Source organism: Amphibalanus amphitrite, unplaced genomic scaffold (assembly GCF_019059575.1).
Source record: "Amphibalanus amphitrite isolate SeventyFive unplaced genomic scaffold, NRLGWU_Aamphi_draft 000013F_arrow, whole genome shotgun sequence".
NCBI lineage: Eukaryota > Metazoa > Arthropoda > Thecostraca > Balanomorpha > Balanidae > Amphibalanus > Amphibalanus amphitrite.
Window position 1 is genome coordinate 344,249 of NW_024881509.1, and position 24,347 is coordinate 368,595.

General features: G+C 47.8%; 1 protein-coding gene across 7 annotated transcripts in view; it reads right to left on the reverse strand.

Moving 5' to 3' along the window:
• LOC122383683 (rho GTPase-activating protein 190-like) overlaps positions 1 to 24,347 on the reverse strand; it is a 406,057-nt gene that overhangs the window by 24,801 nt on the left and 356,909 nt on the right. For all 7 annotated transcript variants that reach the window (XM_043370373.1, XM_043370389.1, XM_043370415.1 and 4 more), the window contains 3 exons: positions 19,972 to 20,148; positions 13,720 to 13,817; positions 3,512 to 3,691 (listed from right to left, as the gene is read on the reverse strand). In XM_043370373.1, the coding sequence (XP_043226308.1) occupies positions 3,512 to 3,691; positions 13,720 to 13,817; positions 19,972 to 20,148 (455 nt within the window). The remainder of the gene's footprint in view (positions 1 to 3,511; positions 3,692 to 13,719; positions 13,818 to 19,971; positions 20,149 to 24,347) is intronic.

Below are 24,347 nucleotides of genomic sequence, written 5' to 3' on the forward strand. Positions count from 1 at the left end.
GTCGATCACGTGACATCACTGTTATAAATCAATGGGGAAATATAAAAACTGTTCTTTTGGCGCCGAGAATGATCTAAAACTATCCCACGTACATGGTATCGTGATTTCATGCACTCCTTGCAAAGTCCAATGCTTTACTTTTGCATTGTTAACCTTGCGTGACGTCATTTATGACGTCACTAGGGTCGTACGAGTTTTTCGTCAATAACTCCCGATCAAATGGAGCTAGAGAGTCGGGAAAGCCACCAATGGACTCGGGAAGACCTTCCGAATCGAATGATATGCCATATGATACCCTTTGCCCAGCTTCGTGACCTGAGGGGCTCTGACCTGACCTTGACCCGAGGTCAACTACTTAAGTTGACCTCACCCTAGCAAAAAGTATACCATTCGATGCACCTGAGCTAGGCGAACACAATGATGCCAAAATCGCGGCTCTGCGGCCATTTTTTTGCGAAGTTATTTACTAAAAACCGAACCCGTAACTTCAGTCACGTGACCTGACCTCAGACGCTACCGGTTAACCTGAGACCTTAAAATCGGGTACCAATCGCTGCGACTTGTAACGGCACACACGGTCGTTTTTTTCCGCGAGGCTCTAGCTCTATAGAAGCGAAAAGGCGTGCTGGGGTCGTATCAACCCCTCCGAAACCCATTTTGTTTGCGGGAAAATGAGGAACTTATAGAAAGAACACCTTTTTAATTTTTTGCATGTCGATTTGCAATGACATGAAGATTATTTTGAAAAAATAAAAATGTGAAAAATTTTGGTCCCAAAAGCCATTCGAGGCAAATGAAAAAAAAAGATTAAGGTTTTGCTCAGCAATGAAATTTTTTCTTTGGAATTTTTAAATAGTAATATTAATTTTTGATTCATCGCAAGCTTAGTGTTGTTTACTTTTTGTTGGTTGCTTAACCCGTTCTTGAGTTATAGGCCATCAAACTCACCGTTTCATACCGAAGTTAAAAAAATGTAATGCAATATAACTCAAAAAGTTTTGATCTGAGAAGTCTGATATTTTGCCAGGCGTCTTTGGGGCCTATGATTACCCCTAGGACCGATTTTCATTAAAATCTGAGAGATGAGGGTGACGGGCCTGGTACGATCTATCGTGGAATGCCCCATCTCTGACATTTGCTTACAACACGTCCAAACACTCGGTAACAGGGTTCACACCGTTTTTCTTGGTACATGGACGCGAGGCTCGATTGCCAGTCGACGAGCTGTTCGGTGCAAGCCGCGACCTGTCAATGGTCGATACCTATGTCGACAACAAGCTTCGTCAACTCAGGGTTGCCTACGCAAAGGTACGTGAAAATATCAATGAGGCCGCTTCCGATATGACAGAAGCACGGAGCGAGTCATCACGAGAGATTTCATACCTTCCAGGTCAAAAAGTGTGGGTTAGAGACCATACTGCCAACGTTGGAGGCCAGCAGAAGCTGGCGCTCTACTACAAAGGTCCAGCGACGGTGGTGCAAAAACAGGGTACCGTTGAAGAAGGTGTCACTTACAGGATCAGAATGCCGGGAGGAAAAGAGACAAACGTACACCACAACCACCTGAAGCCTTTAAAAGCGAGAGAGACGCACGTCCCAGATGCTCCTCCGGCGATCCGAAGCGCCAGCAAGGGGCAGTCCGACCAAAACAAGCAAACTGAGAGCAAAGAACCGAGCATGGTGTTAGAAGCGGACAGCTCGTTTCCGACCTTCGCGTGGATACCTGAGGAGACAGCCAGCGCACAACAACCAGGACAAACTTCGAGTCCATATGTCACACGATACGGGAGGGTATCCCGGCCTCCGGTAAGGTACCCCGACCTGTGAATACGCTTGTGAGTGATTGCATTTAATGTCATTGTCAATCCTTCAGCATCTCTGTGCAATTTGCCGTAGTAATATTCATAAACAAACACACGTCAGACTTGTTCGGTTGTGTGTGACCAAAGTATGCGACATGTTCTGAGCTAATGTGTCATCGGCAGGCCTGAACCTCGAGGGGGTGAAGCGCGAGTTGGCGTCCCATCGCTGAGGTGCAGATGCGGCGCTCGATTTTCGACGCCGTCGCCGGCGCAGACGTCACCAGCACCAGATGTCGCCGGCGCAGACGCCACCAGCACCAGATGTCGCCGGCGCAGATGTCACCAGTACCAGATGTCGCCGGCGCAGACGTCACCAGAGCGGACGTCACCAGCACGAACGTCGCGAGAGCAGACGTCACCGACTGCAACGCCGCAGACCGAGCAGCTGATGCCACAGCTGCAGCTGATCGCGGCCTTGCCGGTGGTCGAAGCAGCCATTTCATCGCGGTGCTTTACAGTGCAGAGAATAAGAGACATTTTATTTAGGGGGGAGGTGTGTTAGGATGTGTTAGTGCACTGTGTGCCCGGTGCCACCTCTCGGCGCGCTGCTGGGCGCGCCACTGCGGACCGCCTCCCGCTGGGCGCGCCGCTGCCACCGGCGGCGCGGGGTCACGGCCGCAGCCGGGGGCGGCGGTCATTCTGGACCTGGGGCTCGCCACGCGTGCTGCTGCTGCTGCTGCCGTTGTGATACCCGACCTAATACATCACAAATGGAGACGCTGCCTTTCGACCTAACACGTTCAATGCCGATTGGCAAACGGCCGAGGTCGTGCGCTGGTCAGCACGCAGAGAGGACGGGACGCGGTATTGCACATTGTGAGTGACCTCTGACCTTTCCCCGTCCCCTGGCCGCATGCCGTGTCGCCGGCCCAGACGACAGAAACCGGTTCTAGCCTCTACGCAGGCTGCCACTCTGACCCTTCCCTCCCCACTTTACTATGTGTCGTAGTACGCACTCGCGAGTAACTGGGCGGAGCGAACGGTCACCGATACAGAGGCGGAACTGGTTGCCCTCCCGCTCGCCGAGCCACCCACCGCTAAAACCCGCGAGACCTGTACTTCTGTACTTCTTCGCTGCAGGAAGTTCTCAGCAAAAACGTTTTGGTGACCTTTGATTACGTCACAGGAACTTACAGCTGTCAACTAGCAAAAAGAACACCAGGTAGTCAAGGTTGGTCATGAATGATATCATTCATATAATTGGCCATATAATTAATATAATTAATTAATATAATTAACATATAATTAATTACAACGCGTTTCAGTGGAAAAATAAGGCATCTAATTTTTACCCCATTGTCAATTATAATGGGGAGATCAAGAAATTGACCTGACCTTGGCCATCGATAAAAATCCGAAATATATAAATTGCATGTTACTATAGCCTTATTACATCCTGCAACATTCAAAGGGATAGGTCATCTACTGTAGCCTTCACACGGTACTGTGGCTCTCACACACGGTGGATAAATATCAGGGGGCGGGGATATCCGCTCTCCGTCAGTGCGCGGGTTCATATCAATCACTATGCTGTCATCCATACTCAAACATATAAACATATAAATTCTTAGGGAGTTCAGTCAGTTAGGACACACTGCCGACAGTCGGTTACGGCAGGACACACTACCGACAGGCGGTTCAGCGCGTACTTGCGACTGCGAAGAGGACGTGGACGTTTTGCCCTTCTTGGTGCTCTTCTCCTTCTTGATTCGCTCCTTCTCCAGTTTTCTGGCCTTTTCCTCGTCTTTGAGCCGCCTTCTTTCGTCCTCCTTGAGTTGTCGCTGTCGGTCCTTGCGGCGCAGTTTCTCCTCCTTGGTAGCAGCGGCCGACTGCGAACAGCACAGCGCCAAACGTTAGAGCGACACCACCGACGCCGTGCGCTCACAGCAAAAGGCGGCCGCAGAGAGCCAAGATAACCTTACATTGGGAAAGCGACTCTTGAAACCAGCAATACGCCTTTTGTGGGGCGATAAATGAGCGAGCGCGAGTGTAAACTGGGTCTAGCTACTGTTTTTTACGGCACCCTAATCACCCGTCGCTAAGGCCAATCAGTCAAGCCGTTCTCCACATCTGGAAGCGTCCCTAATGGTTTCCTGTACTAGTCTTTCCCGGGGGGGGGGGAGGGGGGGACTTAACTTCACATGTGATGATGTGACAATCATCGATCAGGGTTCGACCACCTAGCTTTTGGCGAGCAGTGATTCTGAAATGGCGCCCCGAAGGCTCTTGGGCCCCATGGCGACGCACGGACAGCGGTAAGCGGCGTTCGAAAGAACGCCAAAAGTAATGACGAAATTACTTCGGTCACTTTTTAGCTCAGGTAAAAAATCAGGTCATCAGAGGTCATCGAAGGTCGAATTTCGCAATTCCCAGGTCAAATTTAGAAAATGTATAACGGCCATAACTCGGAAATGAATACAAGTAGGGGAGACCGGGGCTAGTTGGTGCAAGGGGTAAGTTGGGACGGAAGGGATATTTCCAATACTTCTCGACAGTGGGCGTTCAAACTTACAGGGTGGAAAGAAAAATATGTTTTGATTTTAACAGCCCGTGACATCAAAGCGAGTAGTAATAGCTCAAAAGGAATTAGTGCATTTGAATCACCTTTTCTGGAAGTTTTATACCTGGTGTCATTCACACTCTTTCTCGCTCCTGGGCGTCCCCCATAGCACGTGTTCTGAGTAACCCCTTTTTCGCAGAATTTAGAGATATGTGTACCGCGCAACCTCCGAGATTAATTCAGCGCACAAATCGGGTGGATTCTACGTGCGACCTTCCAAATCGTCTTCATCACGTTCGGGAGACTCTCTGGGCTCATGGCTGGCACCTGTGATTTCATTAAACCCCACAGATAAAAACCAGGGGCGTCGGGCCTGAGAAGAGGGCTGGCCATGAAATTTCGGCTTTTTTGACCTGGTCACGTGCCCTCTAAAGTGTTCCTCCGGCCAGGAGAGGCTCGCTCTTTATGTGCTAGATGGAGCCCCGTCTTTTTTGGAAACAGTGTACTCAGTTACACCCTCCAGAGCTGTCACTATCTAACGCCCGAGCCTTCTCAGCACCCGAGCGTAGCGTTCCTTGTTGACGGTGACCGTGGTGCCTTTCGATGTTTCGAGGGAAAACGGTCCGATGAGACAGCCGGTGGACATAACACATCATTACGTCAATGTGAGACTGTGCAGAGGGCTCTATAACGTTGTGCCCAGAGGGAATGAAGCCCAAACTTGACCGTTCTGGGTTGATTTTACCGCTCATTCGGACCGTTTCCCTCGAAACATCGAAAGGCGCCACGGCCACCGTCAATAAGGAACGCTACGCTCGGGTGCTGGAGAGGCTCTAGCGTTAAATAGTGGCAGCCCTGAAGGTTTTAACTGAGTAAATTGTTTCCAAAAAAGACGGGGCTCCACCTAGCACGTAAAGAGCGGGCCTCTCCTGGCCGGAGGAACACTTTAGAGGGCACGTGACCAGTCAAAAAAGCCGAAATTTCATGGCCAGCCCTCTTCTCAGGCCCGACGCCCCTGGTTTTTATCTGTGGGGTTTAATGAAATCACAGGTGCCAGCCATGAGCCCAGAGAGTCTCCCGAGCGTGATGAAGACGATTTGGAAGGTCGCACGTAGAATCCACCCGATTTGTGCGCTGAATTCATCTCGGAGGTTGCGCGGTACACATATCTCTAAATTCTGCGAAAAAGAGGTTACTCAGAACACGTGCTGTGGGGGACGCCCAGGAGCGAGAAAGAGTGTGAATGACACCAGGCATAAAACTTCCAGAAAAGGTGATTCAAATGCACTAATTCATTTTGAGATATTACTACTCGATTTGATGTGACGGGCTGTTAAAATCAGAACATATTTTTCTTTCCACCCTGTATTTTGCGCATGCACAGTAACGACGTCTGTTTGTCAACGTGGTGTCGGCGCGTCCTGAGGTAAGTGCTGTTGCTGTTAATAATCGCTAAAATGTGTTTTCAGGTACCAAAAGTGATTTTCTTGCTTTGAAAATATTCTCTTCTACTGGAAACATTGCAAATTCGCTACGCCTGAGAAACCTGCGGACATTTTTGCTAGGAGTACACTCTCAACCGTTCTTCGCCAAATCATTGTGAATTGGTCACGTGGTTCCAAAATAAAAATGGCGCTTCGGGACTAGTTGGGCCAGGTTGATGTGGGGCAAGTTGGGCAAGTTTGTCAACAGCAAGTCGAGGGAGAAATGCTTGCAGTGTGAAGATTGGGCACATACGCTATGCACAGGAGGCAGCAGAGTCTTCATCTGTCAAAACTGTTACTCGGAGAGCGAATGAGTGAGGTTGGTGGTGCATTTTGTAAAAGCACCTGAAGCTGGTCATACACATTTTGCGTGTGTGCGTTTTTGTTGCCGCAGGAGTACTGCAAACGTTTGCGTTTTGTCATTAAATGTTGATAAACATGCCCGCATGGATTGGCGATGACTGTTCATGTAAAACATGAATACAAATGTGTTTAGATAAACTGTTTTTCCTAGTGCACCAACTAGCCCCAACCCCTGGCCCGACTCACCCCGCCCGCGGGGTAAGTTGGGACATTGGAGGATGGTCGCTTTGATCAGATATGACACCAAGACGATGCTACTATCTCTCTTATATTAAGTCTTCTTTAAAAGATAAAGAAATAAGCTTTCAGTTGATAGCCAACAAATAATGATATGTATAGTTATACCGAAGTTATGACGCTTCAAGTAAAAACTGGCCCAACTAACCCCGGTCTCCCCCACAGCGTCCCAGAAAAGCGAATTCGATAGACCTGTTAAAACCCGCGCCCCTAGGGGGGGGGACGAAACGGCCCCCCCTGTACTTTTCGGTCGATATCTCCTAAACGGCTGGAGATATCGCCACCAAACTTTCAGGACCCCTCCGGGCATCAATTTTACACATTGTGACCAAAATTTTTTCCAGAGGCTATGATAGGTTGGCCACAAATGACGTCAGAATGACGTCATGTTCTGTCATTTTCGACCGAAAAAAGACCTTCGCGAGAAGACCTGTCAGGCCTACAGCTTTGAAGATACAGAAAAATGATCAAGACATAAAAGGTGTAGAATTGACAGAACTACAAAACTGCTATCTCGGATTTTTGAAGTTTTTGAGTTTTGACCCACAAAAAACAAAAAAGCATTTTTTGGATATTTTAACCAAAAAATCCAAAAAGTTTTTTGAGTTTCGAAAAAAACCGGAATATATGTAATAGCACCTACTGTCTCCTATCTACATACCAAATTTCAGATCTATACCTCGTTTTTTGGCCAAGTTATAGCGAAAAAAACTGTTCAAAAATGATGACGTCAAATTTTCAAACCCAATTTTTGGCAATTCTAGACCTCGTAGAGCAAAACAAAGACCACCATTAGACTCCCCGTGACGAGCTGCATCGAATCGATACCCATTTTATGCAAAAATATCAACTTTGAAATTTGACCTCATTTGACCTGACCTTGACCTGACCTTCACCAAAACGTGACCTAGGCTGGCCCCAAAGGCTGCCTAACCCACATAATCGCATTTGTCATGTAAAATGGACCATAAAACATGTATCACACGACACTTTCATATTGTGACCCCGGTGACCTGACCTCGCTGTGACCTGACCTATTATCAGTGACCTCAGATAGCAAAGTATGTGTTTGACGAACAATGTACCATCGATGGTTTTCAATAAATTACCAATTTACTCGATTTCACAACACATTTCTTGAAATGCCTGTGAACGGTGAAAGTCTGACCTTTGACCTGACCTGTGACGTCATCGGTTTGACCTAGGTCAATTAAATTTGGTCACAAGGTAGTTCCCGGGTGGGGCTATCGAACACCGTTTGAATTTTGAAAATCGGCCGGTAAATTTCCGAGATCTTAGGGGGGGGGGGGGGCGAAACGCCCCCCCCCCCCACGGGTGGTAGGGTCCGCCGATAGCCCTACGGGGCGCGGGTTAACGCTCTTTCTGTGTAATTTCTCAGGTTTGACATAAGGTCAACGGTTTAGCCTGCAGCGGCAAAAACTGCAAAGAAGACATTTTTTGCGGAAGTTTTTTTCTGCAATAATTTTTGAATTGCAATCACTTGCACGAGCTTACTTTTACCGGCATCGTGTTCCTCTGGTCGAAACCCGTCGAATAAACTAGGTATAATATGAAATTGAAAGGTACACTTGAAAAATTGACCTCAAGTGAAGGTCATGACCTGACTGGAAAAGGTCGTGTTTCATATCAGTGGATCCTTATTGTCGAACTGGACACAGCTGAGACTTTTTCATCACTCTAGCATGCATTCACCAAAAGTTATCACTTATCAGCGAAAAAATGTTAGATACTATCTATGACCTGAGATGCCCACAGGAAGGAGTCATATTGCGATTTTTTCGGCTAAGTGTGTCATGTTTGCTTGCAATTCAGTGTTTCCGAGTGTTAAGAATCAGGGGCGGATCCAGGAATTTTCGGGAGGGGGGCGGCAAGTCAAAATAGGGGCGACTTGGCAATCTGGGGGCGCTTCATACGAAGGGGCGCCAAACCGTCGTCAAAATCGAGAGTAGTCGAACCCGCGCCGTGCTGGAGGGCGCTGTCATGCTCCCACCTCAGGTTTTTCGCAAATATTTGAAAAACAGCTGCGCGCAGCGCCGCCGTTTTTAGCACAACTTATCATGCATCTTTTCTGCACATGTTGTATAAATGTCAGACCCGGGGCATGCAACGGCACGTCACCAGGTCATGCCAAGTGACCTAACCCCAGAAAGTTAAAAGCTCACCATTGCTATACCGACTGATCGGTCGCTTTGAAACTGTCAGCGATTGACGAAAGCAACAATATTCATGAAATGTATATATCGGAATTTTGATATTTGTGAGCTAAGGTCAGGTCAGTTTTGCGACCTCCCCAATCTCCATTAGGTATAGGTAGCTACGTTTATGGGAGGCAACTGAAAGGCATCTCTTTTGGACGAGCGCCATTCTAGACAATCGCAAGCATTAGGATACATGTAAAATTAACACACTGAATAAGAAAATTGCACCTGTGACCATTTATTATGCTCCACAGGTCATCCCAGGTCATGAAAGGTCCACAACAGTTTTTCTTAATAACTTTTAATAAATACATGCTAGAACGATAAGAAGACCTCAGTTGTGTTCAGCTCGACGAAACGGATCGACTGATATGCAATATGACATTTCCCGGTGAGGTCATGACCTTGACCTGAGGTCAAATTCTCAAAATTACCTTTCAAGGTCATCATATAGTCCATTCAACGCGTCTCGACGACAGAAACGCGATGCTGGCAAACGTAATGTCGGACTCTCTGTCAAAAGCTATTGCAGGAACATATTGTTCGTAAAACTCCTATTTTTAGAGTTTTTGCCCTCTGGAGGCTAAACCGTTGACCAGAGGTCAATTCTGAGGGTAGTTCACCGAAACACATTTGAAAGGGCTATTGAATGCGCTTTACCGCTGCACTGCAGCTCTATTGGTTTCCGAGCTATGTGCCGGTGTTTCGAAAAATGTTGAAATAGGTAACATTTTACCTTTGATGACCTTTGGTGACCTGACCTTATTTGACCTAACCTAGAAAACCGCTTACCGCGTGTCGCTACGTGGCCTAGAAGCCGAGTTAGACGAGGGGGCGTGACCTCCCCCACCCCCCAGCACGACACGGAAAAATCAGACCATCAGCATGGCGCGGGTTAAAAGTCGTAGATGGGCGCCGCTACGTTAGCAAAAAATATTAGCAATGAGGTGGCCTCCATTTGCTGGTGCATCCTTCTTCTCCCAGTGATGTCCCTCTTTTTTTCTGGAAGCGTCTCACTTATGCTGGTTTTCCTCACTTCTCCTGGGGGCGCCCAACCTCTGCTTGGATCGCCCAATCCCTCATGGGGAGGCCCACTTTGCTTGAGTCGCCTCATTTCTTCTAACAACGACCAATTTGCTGTAGGCAACCCACTTATCTGGGACGCTCATCTTCTGTAGAAACGTCCCTCTTCTTCCTGATGGGTCACACTTCTACTTGGAGTGCACCTGTTTTGTTAGGGCGCCCCTTTGCTGGTGCTGGGGAGTCCCTTTTTACTGTGAATGCGGCGACCCTCTCCTGTTGGCCGACCCCAAATTCTGCTGACCGGCGCCCCATTTCTGTCCAACTTTTGCTGGGGTGCCCCTGTCCTGCAGGGGGCACTTCTCTTTTGCTGGAGACGCCTCTTCTTGGGGCGCCCTTCCACTGCCGGGGACGTCTCTCTTCTGCCAGCGGCACCCATTTTCTGCTTATGGGGCTCCTCTTTTTTTTTTGCTGGGGCGCCCCTCTTTTGTTCGGAGTGGGGCACCCCTCTCCTTTTTCTGGGGCACCGCCCCTCTGCTGAGGCTGCCCTTCCGCTGTCAGGGGCGCCCCTCTTGTGCAGAATATGCTCCTTTTCTTCTTGTACTGAGGCACCCCTCTTCTACTGGGGGCACCTAAGGACTGCTGCCTGCTGGGGCGCCCATCTGCTGCCGGGGCAACTCTTTTCTGCCAGATATTGTCAATGGGGCGCCCTTATCCTGCTTGGCGAGCCAAACCTCTGCCGGAGACTCCCTATTTCCGATCAACTTTTGCTGTGGCGCCTCTCTTCTGTTGGGCGCCCCTCTTCTGCTGGGGGCGCCCCTCCCCTGCTGGAGACCCTTGTCTTCTGCTGGGCCCCTTCCGCTGCCGGGGGCGCAACTCTTCTGCTAATGGGACCCATTTTCTTCTGATGGGGCTCTTTTTTTGCTGGGGCGCCCATCTGCTGTCAGGGCGCCCCTCTTCTTCTCGGAATGGGGCGCCTCTCTCCGTTTGCTGGGGCGTCGCTCCTCTTCGGGGGTGCTTTCTCCTGCTGGGGTGCCCTTCCGCTGCCAGGGGCGCCCCTCTTGAACCTCTTGATCTTTTTATTTTTGTAATAAGACGCCCCTCTTCTGCTGGGGGCGCCCATCTGCTGCTGGGGCGACTCTCATCTGCTGGGAATGGGCAATTGGGCGTCGCTCTCCTGCTTGGTGTGCCCAACTTGTGCTGGAGGCGCCCTATTTCTCCTAAACCTTTGCTGTGTCGCCGCTCTTCTGCTCGGGGCGATCTCTCTGCCGCGGACTATGGGCGCCTTTTCGGATGGAGGGGGGGGGGGGGGGCGGCCGCCCCCGCCGGCCCCCGCTGGATCCGCGCCTGTTAAGAATGACGTTCGTGCAAAAGAGACACCTTTGAATTTTCTCTCATTAACCCTTGTTTGGGTGGGTTTTTGGCCACAACTGCCAGTTTTTTTTTGCGTGTGCAAAAAAAAAAACCGCGGCGAAATTCGGTATAGCTTATGATACAACAACCTTATAGTATATTATAAAAACCACAGCAGCGTAACACATTTTGAGTTGATCTTCCAAGAGACACTACCTACAGTCTCGACTTCAAACGAATAGTGACCGAGCCAACTATGGTTACTGACAAAATAGCAAATCTTAGGGGATAATAGTATCAGATCAACATCGTGTAGCCGACTACGGACTTTTATCCCCTTTCGCGAATATTGATCATATCCCAATTTACGTACGCCTGAAGTTCGAAATTCCGGATAAAGGCCGGTGGGTAAAAAATATATATGACTACAGTCGCTTAGACATTGACGAGTTTATACAAATCTTTGAAAACAAGAATTGGGATGAAACGTTGAACATAGATTAAGACCCAGCAATAGGATCACTAACACAATTCATCCTAGATGCTGCGTCACAGTCCATACCTAAGATAAACATAAGCTCAAAAAGCAATGATAAGCCTTGGGTTGGTAAAAAGGTATTTCAAGCATTGATAAATTGATAAAGAGAAACAAGCTTTTTAGAGCTGCAAAAATAGCAAATAACGTAACGGAGTGGAACATTTGGAAGACCCAAAAGTTTTGTATCTGCTTTGAATCGCACGTTTGAAAATAAATACAATGTGCGTAAGGTAAAGAAAGTGATGGACAACAAACAAAGACCTCAACAATACCTATCACCATGTACTGAAACAAATGATTAGACGTGAGCGAACTCTAACTTTACCACCCTTGCTGGAACGAAATTTATGAGAAGAGTTTAGAGTTTAGACAAAGCAAGCCTATGGAACGACTTTTTCGCAAACCGATCGAAAACCATGGTATTAGAACATGAAGTTTCGCAGTGTCTCGTCAGTAGAGAAGTACCGTCACTATGCGATGTAACAGATAGCGAAGAGGAAGTTCTTGGTGTCTTAACGACACTTAACCCTCGCCGGTACAGGCCATTTTGAGTCTTTCGACGGCACAAGGGGGGGGGGGTTGGTACGACCCCCCCTCGCGTTTGGCCTCTGATGGAGCTAGAGCTTCGCGGAAAAAACGAGCGTGTTGCCCGTCACGAGAGGAAGCCAATGCTGGCAGATTATTCCAAGTTTGTGCACCCTGAAATCGGCTGGGCCGATGGCACTCAAAATAAGTACGAATGTAGGTATCGATTCAAAAGGTGGCCCGTACACATGGTATTCTCTCTGTCCACGTGCGTACGTACAGTCTGTCTTAAAAGTACCGCGCAAAGTAACAGTGGATCCATCAAGCCTGACCGAGGAAGTACTGCTGGATTTGAGTCACCGAAACAATGGATATCCTTGTCCATTCCCCAGGTCAATTGATTCGGTGACTTTCAAATCATAGCAGGCCCTTCCTCGGTCAGGGTTGATGGATCCACCGTCACTTTGCGCGGTACTTTTAAGACAGACTGTACAGTCTGTCTTAAAAGTACCGCGCAAAGTAACGGTGGGTCCATCAAGCCTGACCGAGGAAGGGCCTGCTAAATTTGAGTCACCGAAGCAATTGACATCCTCGTCCATTCCCTAGGTCTATTGGTTCGGTTACTTTCAAATTATAGCAGGCCCTTCCTCGGTCAGGGTTGATGGATCCACCGTCACTTTGCGCGGTACTTTTAAGACAGACTGTACGTGCGGGACCAGCTCTTACGCTTGAAAAACGCTTCCGTCCACTGCTCGCAAAGTTTTGAACTCATAAGGTGCGGGGGTATAAAGTTGCCGCCTTGCCTTCATGTTTTGTGTGCTATCTCCGAAACCTATAAAGATATGAACTTGAAACTTGGCATAGGTTCAAATCTACACTACGGCCATATTTAAGGGAAGTTTGGTGGTTGCAGCACTTAAGTTGACGCCACCGTGAGATCATACACTTTTGTCGTTTTCCGATATGGAGCGTTTCTGATGTCACTCACTTGAGCAGGAAACGTAACGGTAAAGGAACTTGACAGCACCTGCTGCCATATTGATAAATCTAAATGCACTTTCAACTAGTTCCTGATCGGTCCTATATATTCGGTCATATATAGCGGTCGATCCTATACTATGAGGAAACAAAGAAACAACAATGTATAATTGGACGTCTGACGTCACTGTGACGTCCTTTCAAATGGTATCTACACCAAACTTTGACACAACTTCGGCTACCTATGCAGATATGTGCGTGCAAAGTTTCATTTTTCTATTTCTTCGCATCGCAACGATATCGTCTGAGAAGTAAAGGAGGAGGTAACAAGTTGCTCCCCCCCCAAGCGGCAAGCGGGTGGCGCTCAGGCCCAGCAGCCCCCGGGTTAAATCATCGGGGTGTCGGTTAGAAGAGTAGTCCACAAAACTCAGTGGCGAGGGGGAGAGCGATGGCGCAAATTTGCGCACGCGCTGGGATCACTACTGAGCGCGCTCGTTTGGCGTCCCCCGAGGCTTCTTTATGATAATTTTCATTCCCTAAAGGATCAAACGAGCCCTGTACAGAAACAAGAACAAGCAATCCTCAGTATGACTGTTGTGAGCTGTGAGTGCAGCGTTCTGCCGGCGGCCGGAGCACCCACCAGCAGCGGCGAGCTGTACTCGGCCGACACTGACACGTCCACACTCGACTCGTCGTTGTTGCCACCGTCTCGTGGCGACTCCGACTTGGACTTGCTGGCTGAAACAAGCCGGGGGCCCACCGTCAGACAACCGGCCACTTCAGAGCGAATCAGCTGTCTGCTGACTGCTAAATTTTATTATCCATCATAATAGGTAGTGTGGTAGGTACGCACAAGCTTGGGATCGGCGCAAAAGCTTCTCATCTTATTTCTGGACGCCTAATGAGTGGTTAAGAACCTAATTGGCACATTAGAAGGAATTACAGAAAAGTAGGCAGTATTCAGTAATCGAGATATCAACAAAGTTGTACGGAAAACAAAATGTATTTTAGTTATTTATTTATTCAAGTAATCACCAACAGGGCGGACCCCCACTGACAGGCGAAGTCAAACTAAGACTATCCATGATAAGCAATGACATACGGATAAACAATGCAGAGTAAAGAGTGGGTAAATGTTACGATAAATATGGCCAAAATATAATGCACAAAAATACATGCATACGAGTTAAAATGAATCTAAAAACGGAAGTTGTAACATTAAAGGTAGTGTGCCAGCTTTCCTGGACCGTATGGAGTTAATGGCCCAGATAAGGAGAACCGGATTTTTAGATCTTATCCATACCTTCAAAACTCATGGAAACGTCTTAAATTCTTCAAATTTTGAGTACCCCAGTGCGAAATTCGCCCCGACGGGTTGTCGGTCGTACCCCAACCACATTTCACACCACTATGAACAATAAATGCACACACTGAAATCGCTTTTACCGATATGCTCATCCAATCAAGTTTCGATAAACCCGTTCATCATCATCCCCTGCGGTTTCGAACACGCCTGTTAAGTGGTGCGGTAGACAGCACCCAAAGCCAGGGCCCCGGTAACGTGAGGTAGCCGAGTCGGGGCAGCGTGCGCTGACCCAAGCCGGGGCCGCGCGTCCTCCCGGTGTCATGTGATAGCCCGGGGCTGCCCGCGGGGATGCGGTAGACCGCGCCCAAAGCTGCGGCCCCGGCTTGGGTAAGCGCACGCTGCCCCGACTCGGCTACCTCACGTTACCGGGGCCCTGGCTTTGGGCGCGGCTCCTGCTCATACTTTGTGGTGCGGTGGTGGTGCGTCGGGCCGCGCGCTCTGACTTCGGCCAAGAAAAATGCGTCAGCTGATCATTGTCATTTCTGCCACTTGCGTGTGGTGAAATGGGGTCATAACTTCAGAGACGGCTTTTTCATATCAATTATTTTACATAAAATCGTATTTCAAACCATAAATAATGTTCGACAGCCAAATAAAAGAAACAATACCAATACAGGCTTACAGTTTAAGGCTCGACATTGTGTTGTCTACGATTAGACAGCTGATAACTCATTCCCGTACGTCGTAACTCTATAATGACCTTTGCTTATTGTCACATGTGCGCCGCATTCGCGATTGTTGCCGACGCCTGTTTGCAGGTGAGCCCACTACAGTTGTTATACATATCGAAAAACCGATAAACTTTTAGGCGAAAAAGGCACTATTCCAGGCCCATTTTTGATTTTTTTTTGCGATATTAGGTAAAAACAGAAGCTTGCTATCCTAGGAAAAATAAAATGGGAAATCTTTCAAAGGTGGCACACTACCTTTAACAAGGCTCTATGACTGTACAGAGATGATATATACTTGAAAACATGAGATTTAAAAAAGTCCCAGTGGCATCGGTAAAAATGTCTGCCCCTGGAACACAAAAACGAATTGACTAGACATGGTACTCTCAACTCTGTTGAATAAACCCCGCTTCACGGTGTTGACGCGTGCACGGGGCTCATAAAGCAGTTTTTGTGTGCGGGTCGGCCGAGTGGGCATGTGCAGTGCAAAGCTGTTTAGTATGTGGCAGCTGTCGTGTCTCCCATGAAACACGTTTCTGATGAAAATCAGATCAGGTATTTGAACGTTGAGCTGAGCATTGTTAATAAGATTATTAGAAGGATGAATAACCTGTTGCTCATTTCTATCAGAAATAGAAAAAATAAACCAATATATATTCGGGCGTGGCCCTTCTTCAGTGGTACAAGATCACAATAAAACAAGAGAGACGTATGTGACACACATGAGGCAAAATACAATATTTTGAATCAAATCACTCACAGATATTTTGCATGCGCTTCCAAGATAGGCGTCGATCTAGATTTAGATAGTAATGAATAGCTAATAAATGGTGGCACAGTACATACATATGGCACATACATACATATATATAGGTACAGTTCAATACGATACAGGTAAGCTCGGTTTGCATAACAACATTTATATGCCTAGATAGGTCATTTTAACGAATCATCGTCCTGTACATCGGGGCATGATATTCGCCATAGCCTATACTGTCACCATAGCCTATACCAAGAATAGCACTTTGTATAACATTGCTAACTATTCGACATCAGCCTCATCAGACATCAGACAGTATGGTCACTGTTACGTGTTTGTGAGTTCGAGTGCATGAGCGTAAGTGTAGGTGTGTGTGTGTGGGGGGGGGGGGGGGGGGCTATGTTTGTGTATGTGTTAATCGTGGATATGTAAGTGAATATGTAAGTGAAGGGTAAAAGCAAGAAAGAGTAAGGGAATTAGTCCCGACGATGTGTGAGTGAAGGCGTCAAATAATGTGATCTAATCAAAATATAAGTATGTACTATCTGGCGTGATCACAAGACCGTCTATAGCTCTGAATATGGTACTGGTTTGAGGAGCGTCCAAGATGATGTCATTGTGTTGAGTGTGGGGCGATGATTGCGAATTTCGATGGACTCGGCGATCTTCAGCTCAGCTACGTCTTTGCAGATTTGAAGAATTGTAATGGAGAGGGCATCGTGGCTCGGCTCTACGTTACAATGGCAGGTCATGATGTCTGACTGTCTGATGTCTGATGAGGCTGATGTCGAATAGTTAGCAATGTTATACAAAGTGCTATTCTTGGTATAGGCTATGGTGACAGTATAGGCTCTGGCGAATCAGGGTATATTGAGTGAAGGGTAGGACGAACTTTGGTAGGAATTTCTAGTATAACTACTAGAAAACCTACTATATGTGGTCGGGACTAGCAAAAAGTTAGCTCAAACTAGAATATGGTAGCGCTTGTGGTTGGCAGTCGTGACGCGCACGTGACATTCATTTCTTAAATTCCTTAAATAACAGGTTTTAGGGGCCGATTAGTGGGCAGATACATTCAATTAGCTATTAATAATTGATTATGCAAGCATTCAAGAATCTACATCATTCAATTCTAGCCAAAATCACGCGGCGCTCCCAGGATTCGAACTCACGACCCTCGGATCCGTAGCCCGATACGCTACCGACTGCGCTACCGCGGACCGCGCGCCGACGACCGGAGAGGCGGATCGCGGGTGCTGGCGTGCAGAGAAATCTTTACCCTGTACGCCGTAGAAGATCGGCTGGGTTTCGTGAAAAGTGGTAGAGGAATTGTCGAAAGAAAATTCATTGATCTATCATTTGAGACCAAGAACCATCGATTCCTTCAAGGGTTGACCGAGATATCGCTCGCCGAAAACAGGCCATTTATCATGTAAACCCTATGGGCTGGTAGGAAATGTACGCCGTGGAGCAGCAGTGCTACCAACTAACTTCGGCGGGGGCCGATGGCGAATATCATGCCCCGATGTACAGGACGATGATTCGTTAAAATGACCTATCTAGGCATATAAATGTTGTTATGCAAACCGAGCTTACCTGTATCGTATTGAACTGTACCTATATATATGTATGTATGTGCCATATGTATGTACTGTGCCACCATTTATTAGCTATTTATTACTATCTAAATCTAGATCGACGCCTATCTTGGAAGCGCATGCAAAATATCTGTGAGTGATTTGATTCAAAATATTGTATTTTGCCTCATGTGTGTCACATACGTCTCTCTTGTTTTATTGTGATCTTGTACCACTGAAGAAGGGCCACGCCCGAATATATATTGGTTTATTTTTTCTATTTCTGATAGAAATGAGCAACAGGTTATTCATCCTTCTAATAAAATCAGATCATACTGAATTCGACGTGAAGCTAATGACTGCATCCTGAAGTGATTTGGTAAAGCACTGTAATCCAGAGAAATGGAATGTCCGGAGAATGTGTTTGATAAAAGTCATATTGGAAATTTGTGTAAATGATAACAATAACAAGTCAAATGTACCTTTAAGACACACAAAGCTTTCGGTATGAAAAAACCTTGATCACTGTGTTAAACAGAAATGAGCACAGAAATGATCACCTGCAGCTTGTACATAACCACAAATATAAAATGGCACTCGAATTATAGATCACAATCACGAGATTATCTATCGGGGTTCTGCCACTAAGCTTACAGGGCATGTTGCTAAAGTAATAAATCCAGTTCTAGTGTTGACGCCGAAGGGCGGAGCTGGACACCCGAGGGACCCCGACTGCCCATGCGTGATGCAAAATTTTACAATAGGATGCGCTGCTCGAACACGACTCAGTTATTAGCCGAAAACCACCAGTCCATCCGCGCCATGTTTCGCCGCGCGTCGAACTGCCGCGGCCGCGGCCCTCGGCTCTGCGGGCCGGCGGAGAGTGGGCGAAGCCAGGTGGCTGACGTCATCGAAGTGTGCCGTCACACGCTACCAAATATTTTGCGCGGTGCCGAACAGCACTCAGCGTCCCCCTTTAAATGATCTGACCCCCCTCCCGAAATGAAATCCTGGCTCCGCCCCTGCCAAACACGCTGCCTCCCTGAGAGATCTACACACTGTAAACCAAATTGACAAGTCTTGTGTAATATAACCAATCATCTCTTGGTATGTTTACCAACTGATACTTTTTAAACAAGCCGTTGTCTGGTGCATTGCTTGTCAGGTGACAACTACGAGTCAATAGTTACTATGCACACCAACTTCTCAGTATCCAGACCAACTCTACATTTGTTTCAACGTTTGTTTCTTAACCAGTTTTGGAAACTTGTTGCCGCATGGTTATTTAACCGGCGCCTAACTTGTACTGAGGGGTGTTCACGGGCACCGCACACTGCTGCGTGCGGTGTGTGCGGTGCGTCCAGCAGGCGTGGGGGTAGGGGATGGGTAGGCGGTTCTGACGTCACGGCTGCGTGCGGTGGACGGTCCGCTGTGGCCAGTGGCCACAGCGATCGCTGTGTGCGGTGACGGAAGGCTGACGTAGGGACGCAGTGGGCGGAGCTTCGAGGCTGTGTGCGGTCCGACCGCACACAGGGACCGTGAACAGCCCTCTGGTCAGCTGGTCAGCATACACATGCTGACTTGGCGGACCAATCAGCGGTCGCCGCCCGCCGTTAACGGGCCCCGGCGCGGCGGTTTCGAACCAGCAGTTGTCGCGCGGCCGCCGTGCAGCCTGGAGCAGCGACGAGGGCTGTTCCAGCATTTGTGCAGTAAAAAGTGAAATCTGTGAACTGTGGTGTTCGTGCTGTGAGTGAGACCCCCTCTGGCCTGCGGGACGCACTAATCGTGCCTATACCCGCGGTCGAGACGCCTCCCTTCCCCTGCGCGCGCAATGTAAGTGGGCCAGACCTGTGCATGCACATGTGAGCAGATGTTTTGCGGTCGGTGTTTTTTATATATAAATACATTTATTTGCCTTTAATTCAACTCTTTGTATTTTTAACTTAACTGATGGACATATATGGGCTGTAAAAGCTAATCTGGTTGGCGATAATGATTTATTCGAATTATCTGCGTGATCGTGCAACTGCCATGATTGTTATGGTCAATGTTCAGGAAATATTCGTCATACGGGCATGTTATACTGGCTTGATGCGGTGCACGAAACCATGTTCTTCCACATACGCAGCAGTTCTTGCTTCAAAGACATATGCTGACGGTGCACGATAGGTATACCTACTGGGTATACCTACCTCATGCATTTACCACATCCATTCGAAAATATGCACTCGGAATTGTCTCCAGTCAATAGTATTAATTACGTGACCGTAATAAATACTAATGATTCCAGAAACTTCCGAATGGATGTGGTGTATGCATTCATTGATTATATAACCCATCAGTATTTCGTTTCTTGTCAGGGCAAGCCTTTGAGCAATAACTGATGCCAGTCATGGTTTTGTGCACCATTTCCAGCCAAAAAATAACCTGTCCGTATAGAAAATATTTCCTAACAATAATACCAAAAAATAAATATTAAACACAGGGCGGGAGGGCGTGGCGCGGCCGACTGACTCACGCAGTGGTGATCCGCCGGCGCGCGTCGGCAGCGCGGGCACCCGCGGGATGGCGGCAGGCACGCCGCCCCGCTTGGCTGCCGTGCGGCGCAGGCGCACTGAGCTGGTGGCGTACTTTTGACGCGCGAACGTGCTCTCCTCCTCCGGGGCCGACTCCTCCGACTCACTTCCAGCCAGCACTGGAGAATGGACACGGTGTGAGTAGCGGGAAGCGGCGGGCACACGGCGGGAACACAGCACACACGATGGGGACACGGCGGGAACACACACACGATGGGGACACGGTGGGAACACAGCACACACGAGATGGGGACACGGCGGGAACACAGCACACACGATGGGGACACGGCGGGAACACAGCACACACGATGGGGACACGGCGGGAACACAGGATTTACCTGTTTGTTTTCAGCCCATAACTAAAAAAGTTTTGGACAGATTTTAGTGAAATTTGGCATGCGGCTTCCCAACTGACTCGTGTATAATTGTTATGATCGTTTTTAATTTCGTCATGGCTGTTGATGAGCTATGGCGGAGATTACAAAAAGAGCCCAAATTGCGGTGCCGATGCAGGCTGGCCACAGCGTCCGAAGCGTTCCAAAACAGCTCGGTGTTGCCATAAAAACTGTTAACAATCTAATGAAATGCCTTAATCCGCGCCCGGCTGGGGGTCCTGGATTTCCACGCCCTGCTGGGGGGGGGGAGTGTTTGAACACCCCCCCCCTTCTAACTCGGCTCCTGGGCCACGTAGCGATACGCGGAAGGCGGCGTTCGAAAGAGCGTCAAAAATAATGACGAAATCACTTCGGTAAATTTTTTGGTCAGGTCAAAGGTCAGGTCACCAGAGGTCATTGAAGGCAAAATTTCGCCGATTTCCAGGTCGAATGTCGACAATTTCCAAGAAGCCAACGCATAACTCGGGAACCAATAGAGCTAGGGGAAGGTGGGGTAAGACGGCCCAGCGGGGCAAGACGGACCACCAGCCCTCCCGGCTGAACCGCTGCTGGTATCTACTGCTTTATGCACTCACTATGTTTGTTTTCCTTCGTAACAATGGCCACCTTGAGCTCATGCTGCTAGGATGCATAGCTTTTAAGTTATTGAGAAAAATGTTGTTTTTCGTCAAACCGATCTAATATAAGAGGTCTACGGGTGATTCAATTACGGCGCCTTTCTTGCATGATTAGTTTCTATTTTGCACTTAACTGTGAAGAACAAAGTTATAAACTTAGTTATAGTCACACTTTAGGAAAGGCAAGGTTTTGCAATGTTGGGCTATTTGACATATGCGTCATGATAATGACAGAATTTAGCTTTGGGGCAAGACGGACCACTGTGGTCCATCTTACCCTGCGGTGGTCCATTGTACCCTGCATATGGAAAGTTCTTTTCCAAAACATTGACACAAGTTAAAGTAAGCTAATTTTTCAGGAAGGAGTCTTTGTTGCATGTGAGCCATGCATGCAAGTGCTCAGTTAGCATGCATTCATGTTAAACGACAAGCAACACACATGTTCCCAGCTTTTAGCTGCACTTCCATCACACATGAGGAAAGAATAAAGGCTCATTTTGTTATTTTACCATTCTGGTTACTTTTTCTTACAAGAGTACAGAGCAGAAGTGTAACACACATGAACGGATAGCAGGCACTGCTGGGTGGTCCGTCTTACCCCACATTTTTTATTGTCTGAGTTTTTGACATGTCCCTCTTTAAGAGCATCCACCACCTAGATTTCTTTAATTTGAAATTTAGTCTTTACACATATCAACAGAGGAAGGATTGAGCATTCCGAAGACTATAAATAATATGAATTACGAGAGCAGTGTAGCAAGATATGCGGCCTCAAACCTTAGCTGGTCCGTCTTACCCCACCTTCCCCTACAGCGCCGCGGAGAAGCGCATTCGATAGCCCTATTAACGCCCTTTCTGAGTAATTTTCTCAGATTTGACCTAACGTCAACGGTTTTGCCTGCAGGGGGCAAAAACTGCAAAAATAGCCGATTTTTTCGGAAACAGTGTTTCTGCAATAACTTTTGACCCAAGCCTTGTACGAGCTTACTTTTACTGGCATCGTGTTCCTCTCGTCAAGACGCATCGAATGAACTATAACTTGACCTTGAAAGGTCAACTTGAAAATTTGACCTCAGGTCAAGGTCATGACCTGACCTTGACCTCAGGTCAAGGTCATGACCTGACCGGAAAGGGTCATGTTGCATATGAGTCGATCCGTATCGTCGAGCTGAACACATCTAAGGCGTTTTCATCGCTCTAGCATGCCTCTATCAAAAGTAATTTGCGAAAAACTGTTAGATACCATTCGTGACCTAAGATGACCTCAGGGCATAAACAGGGGTCACGGACACCATTTTCATGTTCAGTGTGACTTAACCACTTGTAATTCAGTGTTTGGGAGTGTTTATAATGTCTTTCGTCCAAAAGAGGCGCATTTCAATTGTCTCCCATTGACTTATAATGGGGAGGTCGCAAAATGGACCTAACCTTAGGTCATCGATATCAAAATTCTGAGATATACATTTTGTACATGCTATTGCTCTTAGCAATCGCTGAAAGTTTCAAAGCGATCGGTCACTCGGTGTAGCTATGACAGACATTGAAACTTTTTATGAGGTGAGGTCACTTCAAGTGACCTGGTGACCTGACCTTGAATGACCTTGGTCTGAAATTTGCACATGTGTAGAATTGATGTATGATAAGATGTACCAAAAACGGCGGCGACCTCGATTTTTCACCCAAAACGATCAGGAGAATCATTAACGACGATTTGGGCTTTGAGTCATACACGATGCAACGTTGACACCTAATTTCGGCGGCATCCAAGGAGAAGCGGCTTCACATGGCCCAAAAGATTTTGGAGGAAATCAGAAGCGCCGGTAGCAAGGTCTTCCTCTGATCTGATAAAAGAAATCCACGGTTGAGCCCCAGATGAGCTCTCAAGGTGACATAAGCTTGGCAGATGGTACATCCAGCATTGATCCTGCTATCCAGACCAGTTTTGGTCGCCACAACCCTGCAGGTGCAGGTACACCTATGCATGACTGACCCCTACATGGAGCTGACACTCTTGTAGGCCTTATATGATGGATTGTGCACCGTTTTGGCAGAGCTGATGACGAGAGGCGCCCATTGCGAAGTCCTGAAGTCCATGCTACTGAAAGCCCGATTTCAGGTGTTTGACCTGACCTTGACCCGACCTGTGACCTCAAAATTCAACTTTAAAGTATTCATCTGAAGCGTCTCGTCGCGTTCTTTCGTTTGCCGCCTCGTGCGTTTCGCTGCGCCTATTGGTTCTTGAGTTGTCGGCTGGGGGCGTTTAACGCCCCCCCCCCCCCAGCAAACGGTGGGTGGCGAAATACCCCAGCAACTGCCGGGTTAAACCACGCAAAACACGTTCTGCCGCCCCACGTAATCGTGCCCATTGTCACCTCGCTCGTTGTTTCCCGACTCCGCTACTGCATCGCTGTTTACGGTTTTACTGTATGCCTGGCCTATTCAAATACATTAGCCTGAGGGGTGTGGTAATAACTGGTGTAAGCAAATTGACCACGGTCAAAAATGCATTACCAGAATGCACTAAAGCCAACATTTTGGGATGGTCTCGTTCCTAAGTCGGCTAAGAGCTTCGGTCCAGAAAATAAATTTATGGTTGGCATACAGTAAAATACATACCAAACTCGGCCGGTGATAAATTTTCAAGACCTCAGTCCTTACTGATTTTTGAACTCGGCCTTCGGCCTCGTTCAAAAATCCAGTAAGGACCTCGGTCTTGAAAATTTATTTACACCGGCCTCGTTCAGTATTATATAATACCTGTGTCCTGTGGTACTAACGGAGTTGCACCGCGTTCAGAAAATACTGAATTTTTGCGCGCGAGTTGTGAGCGGGCGAAGGAAATATGACAGAGTGTCGGATGTGTTACGCGATCTGCAGTGGCTCACTGCACCAGACATGGCCCTGTATCATCGAATGTGCTCTGTACACCGCATTGTGGAGACACAACAGCCGACTGCGATGGCAAGCAAGTTGGACAGAGCGTCCGACCAGGGTCACAACACGCGAAATGCGAACCGGTTCAGGCTGCCACGAATTCGAACAGAGGCAGGCAGGCGGCAACTTTTGTATAGCGGTGTCTCGGAGTACAACGAATTCATGCACCATTACAATGGTCGTCCAGCATTCAAAACCGCCGTGAAACGCTACTTCCTGGGGCGTGATTCAAACTGAATGATTGACTTGTATGCATGTGTGTGCTTGTGCTTGAATTGTGTGTATCTGTTTTGCTATGTCAACTCTTTTAACGTTTGACGTTACGTTGATGAAAAGCCGCAATAGCGGATTTAACGTGAATACAATGAATCT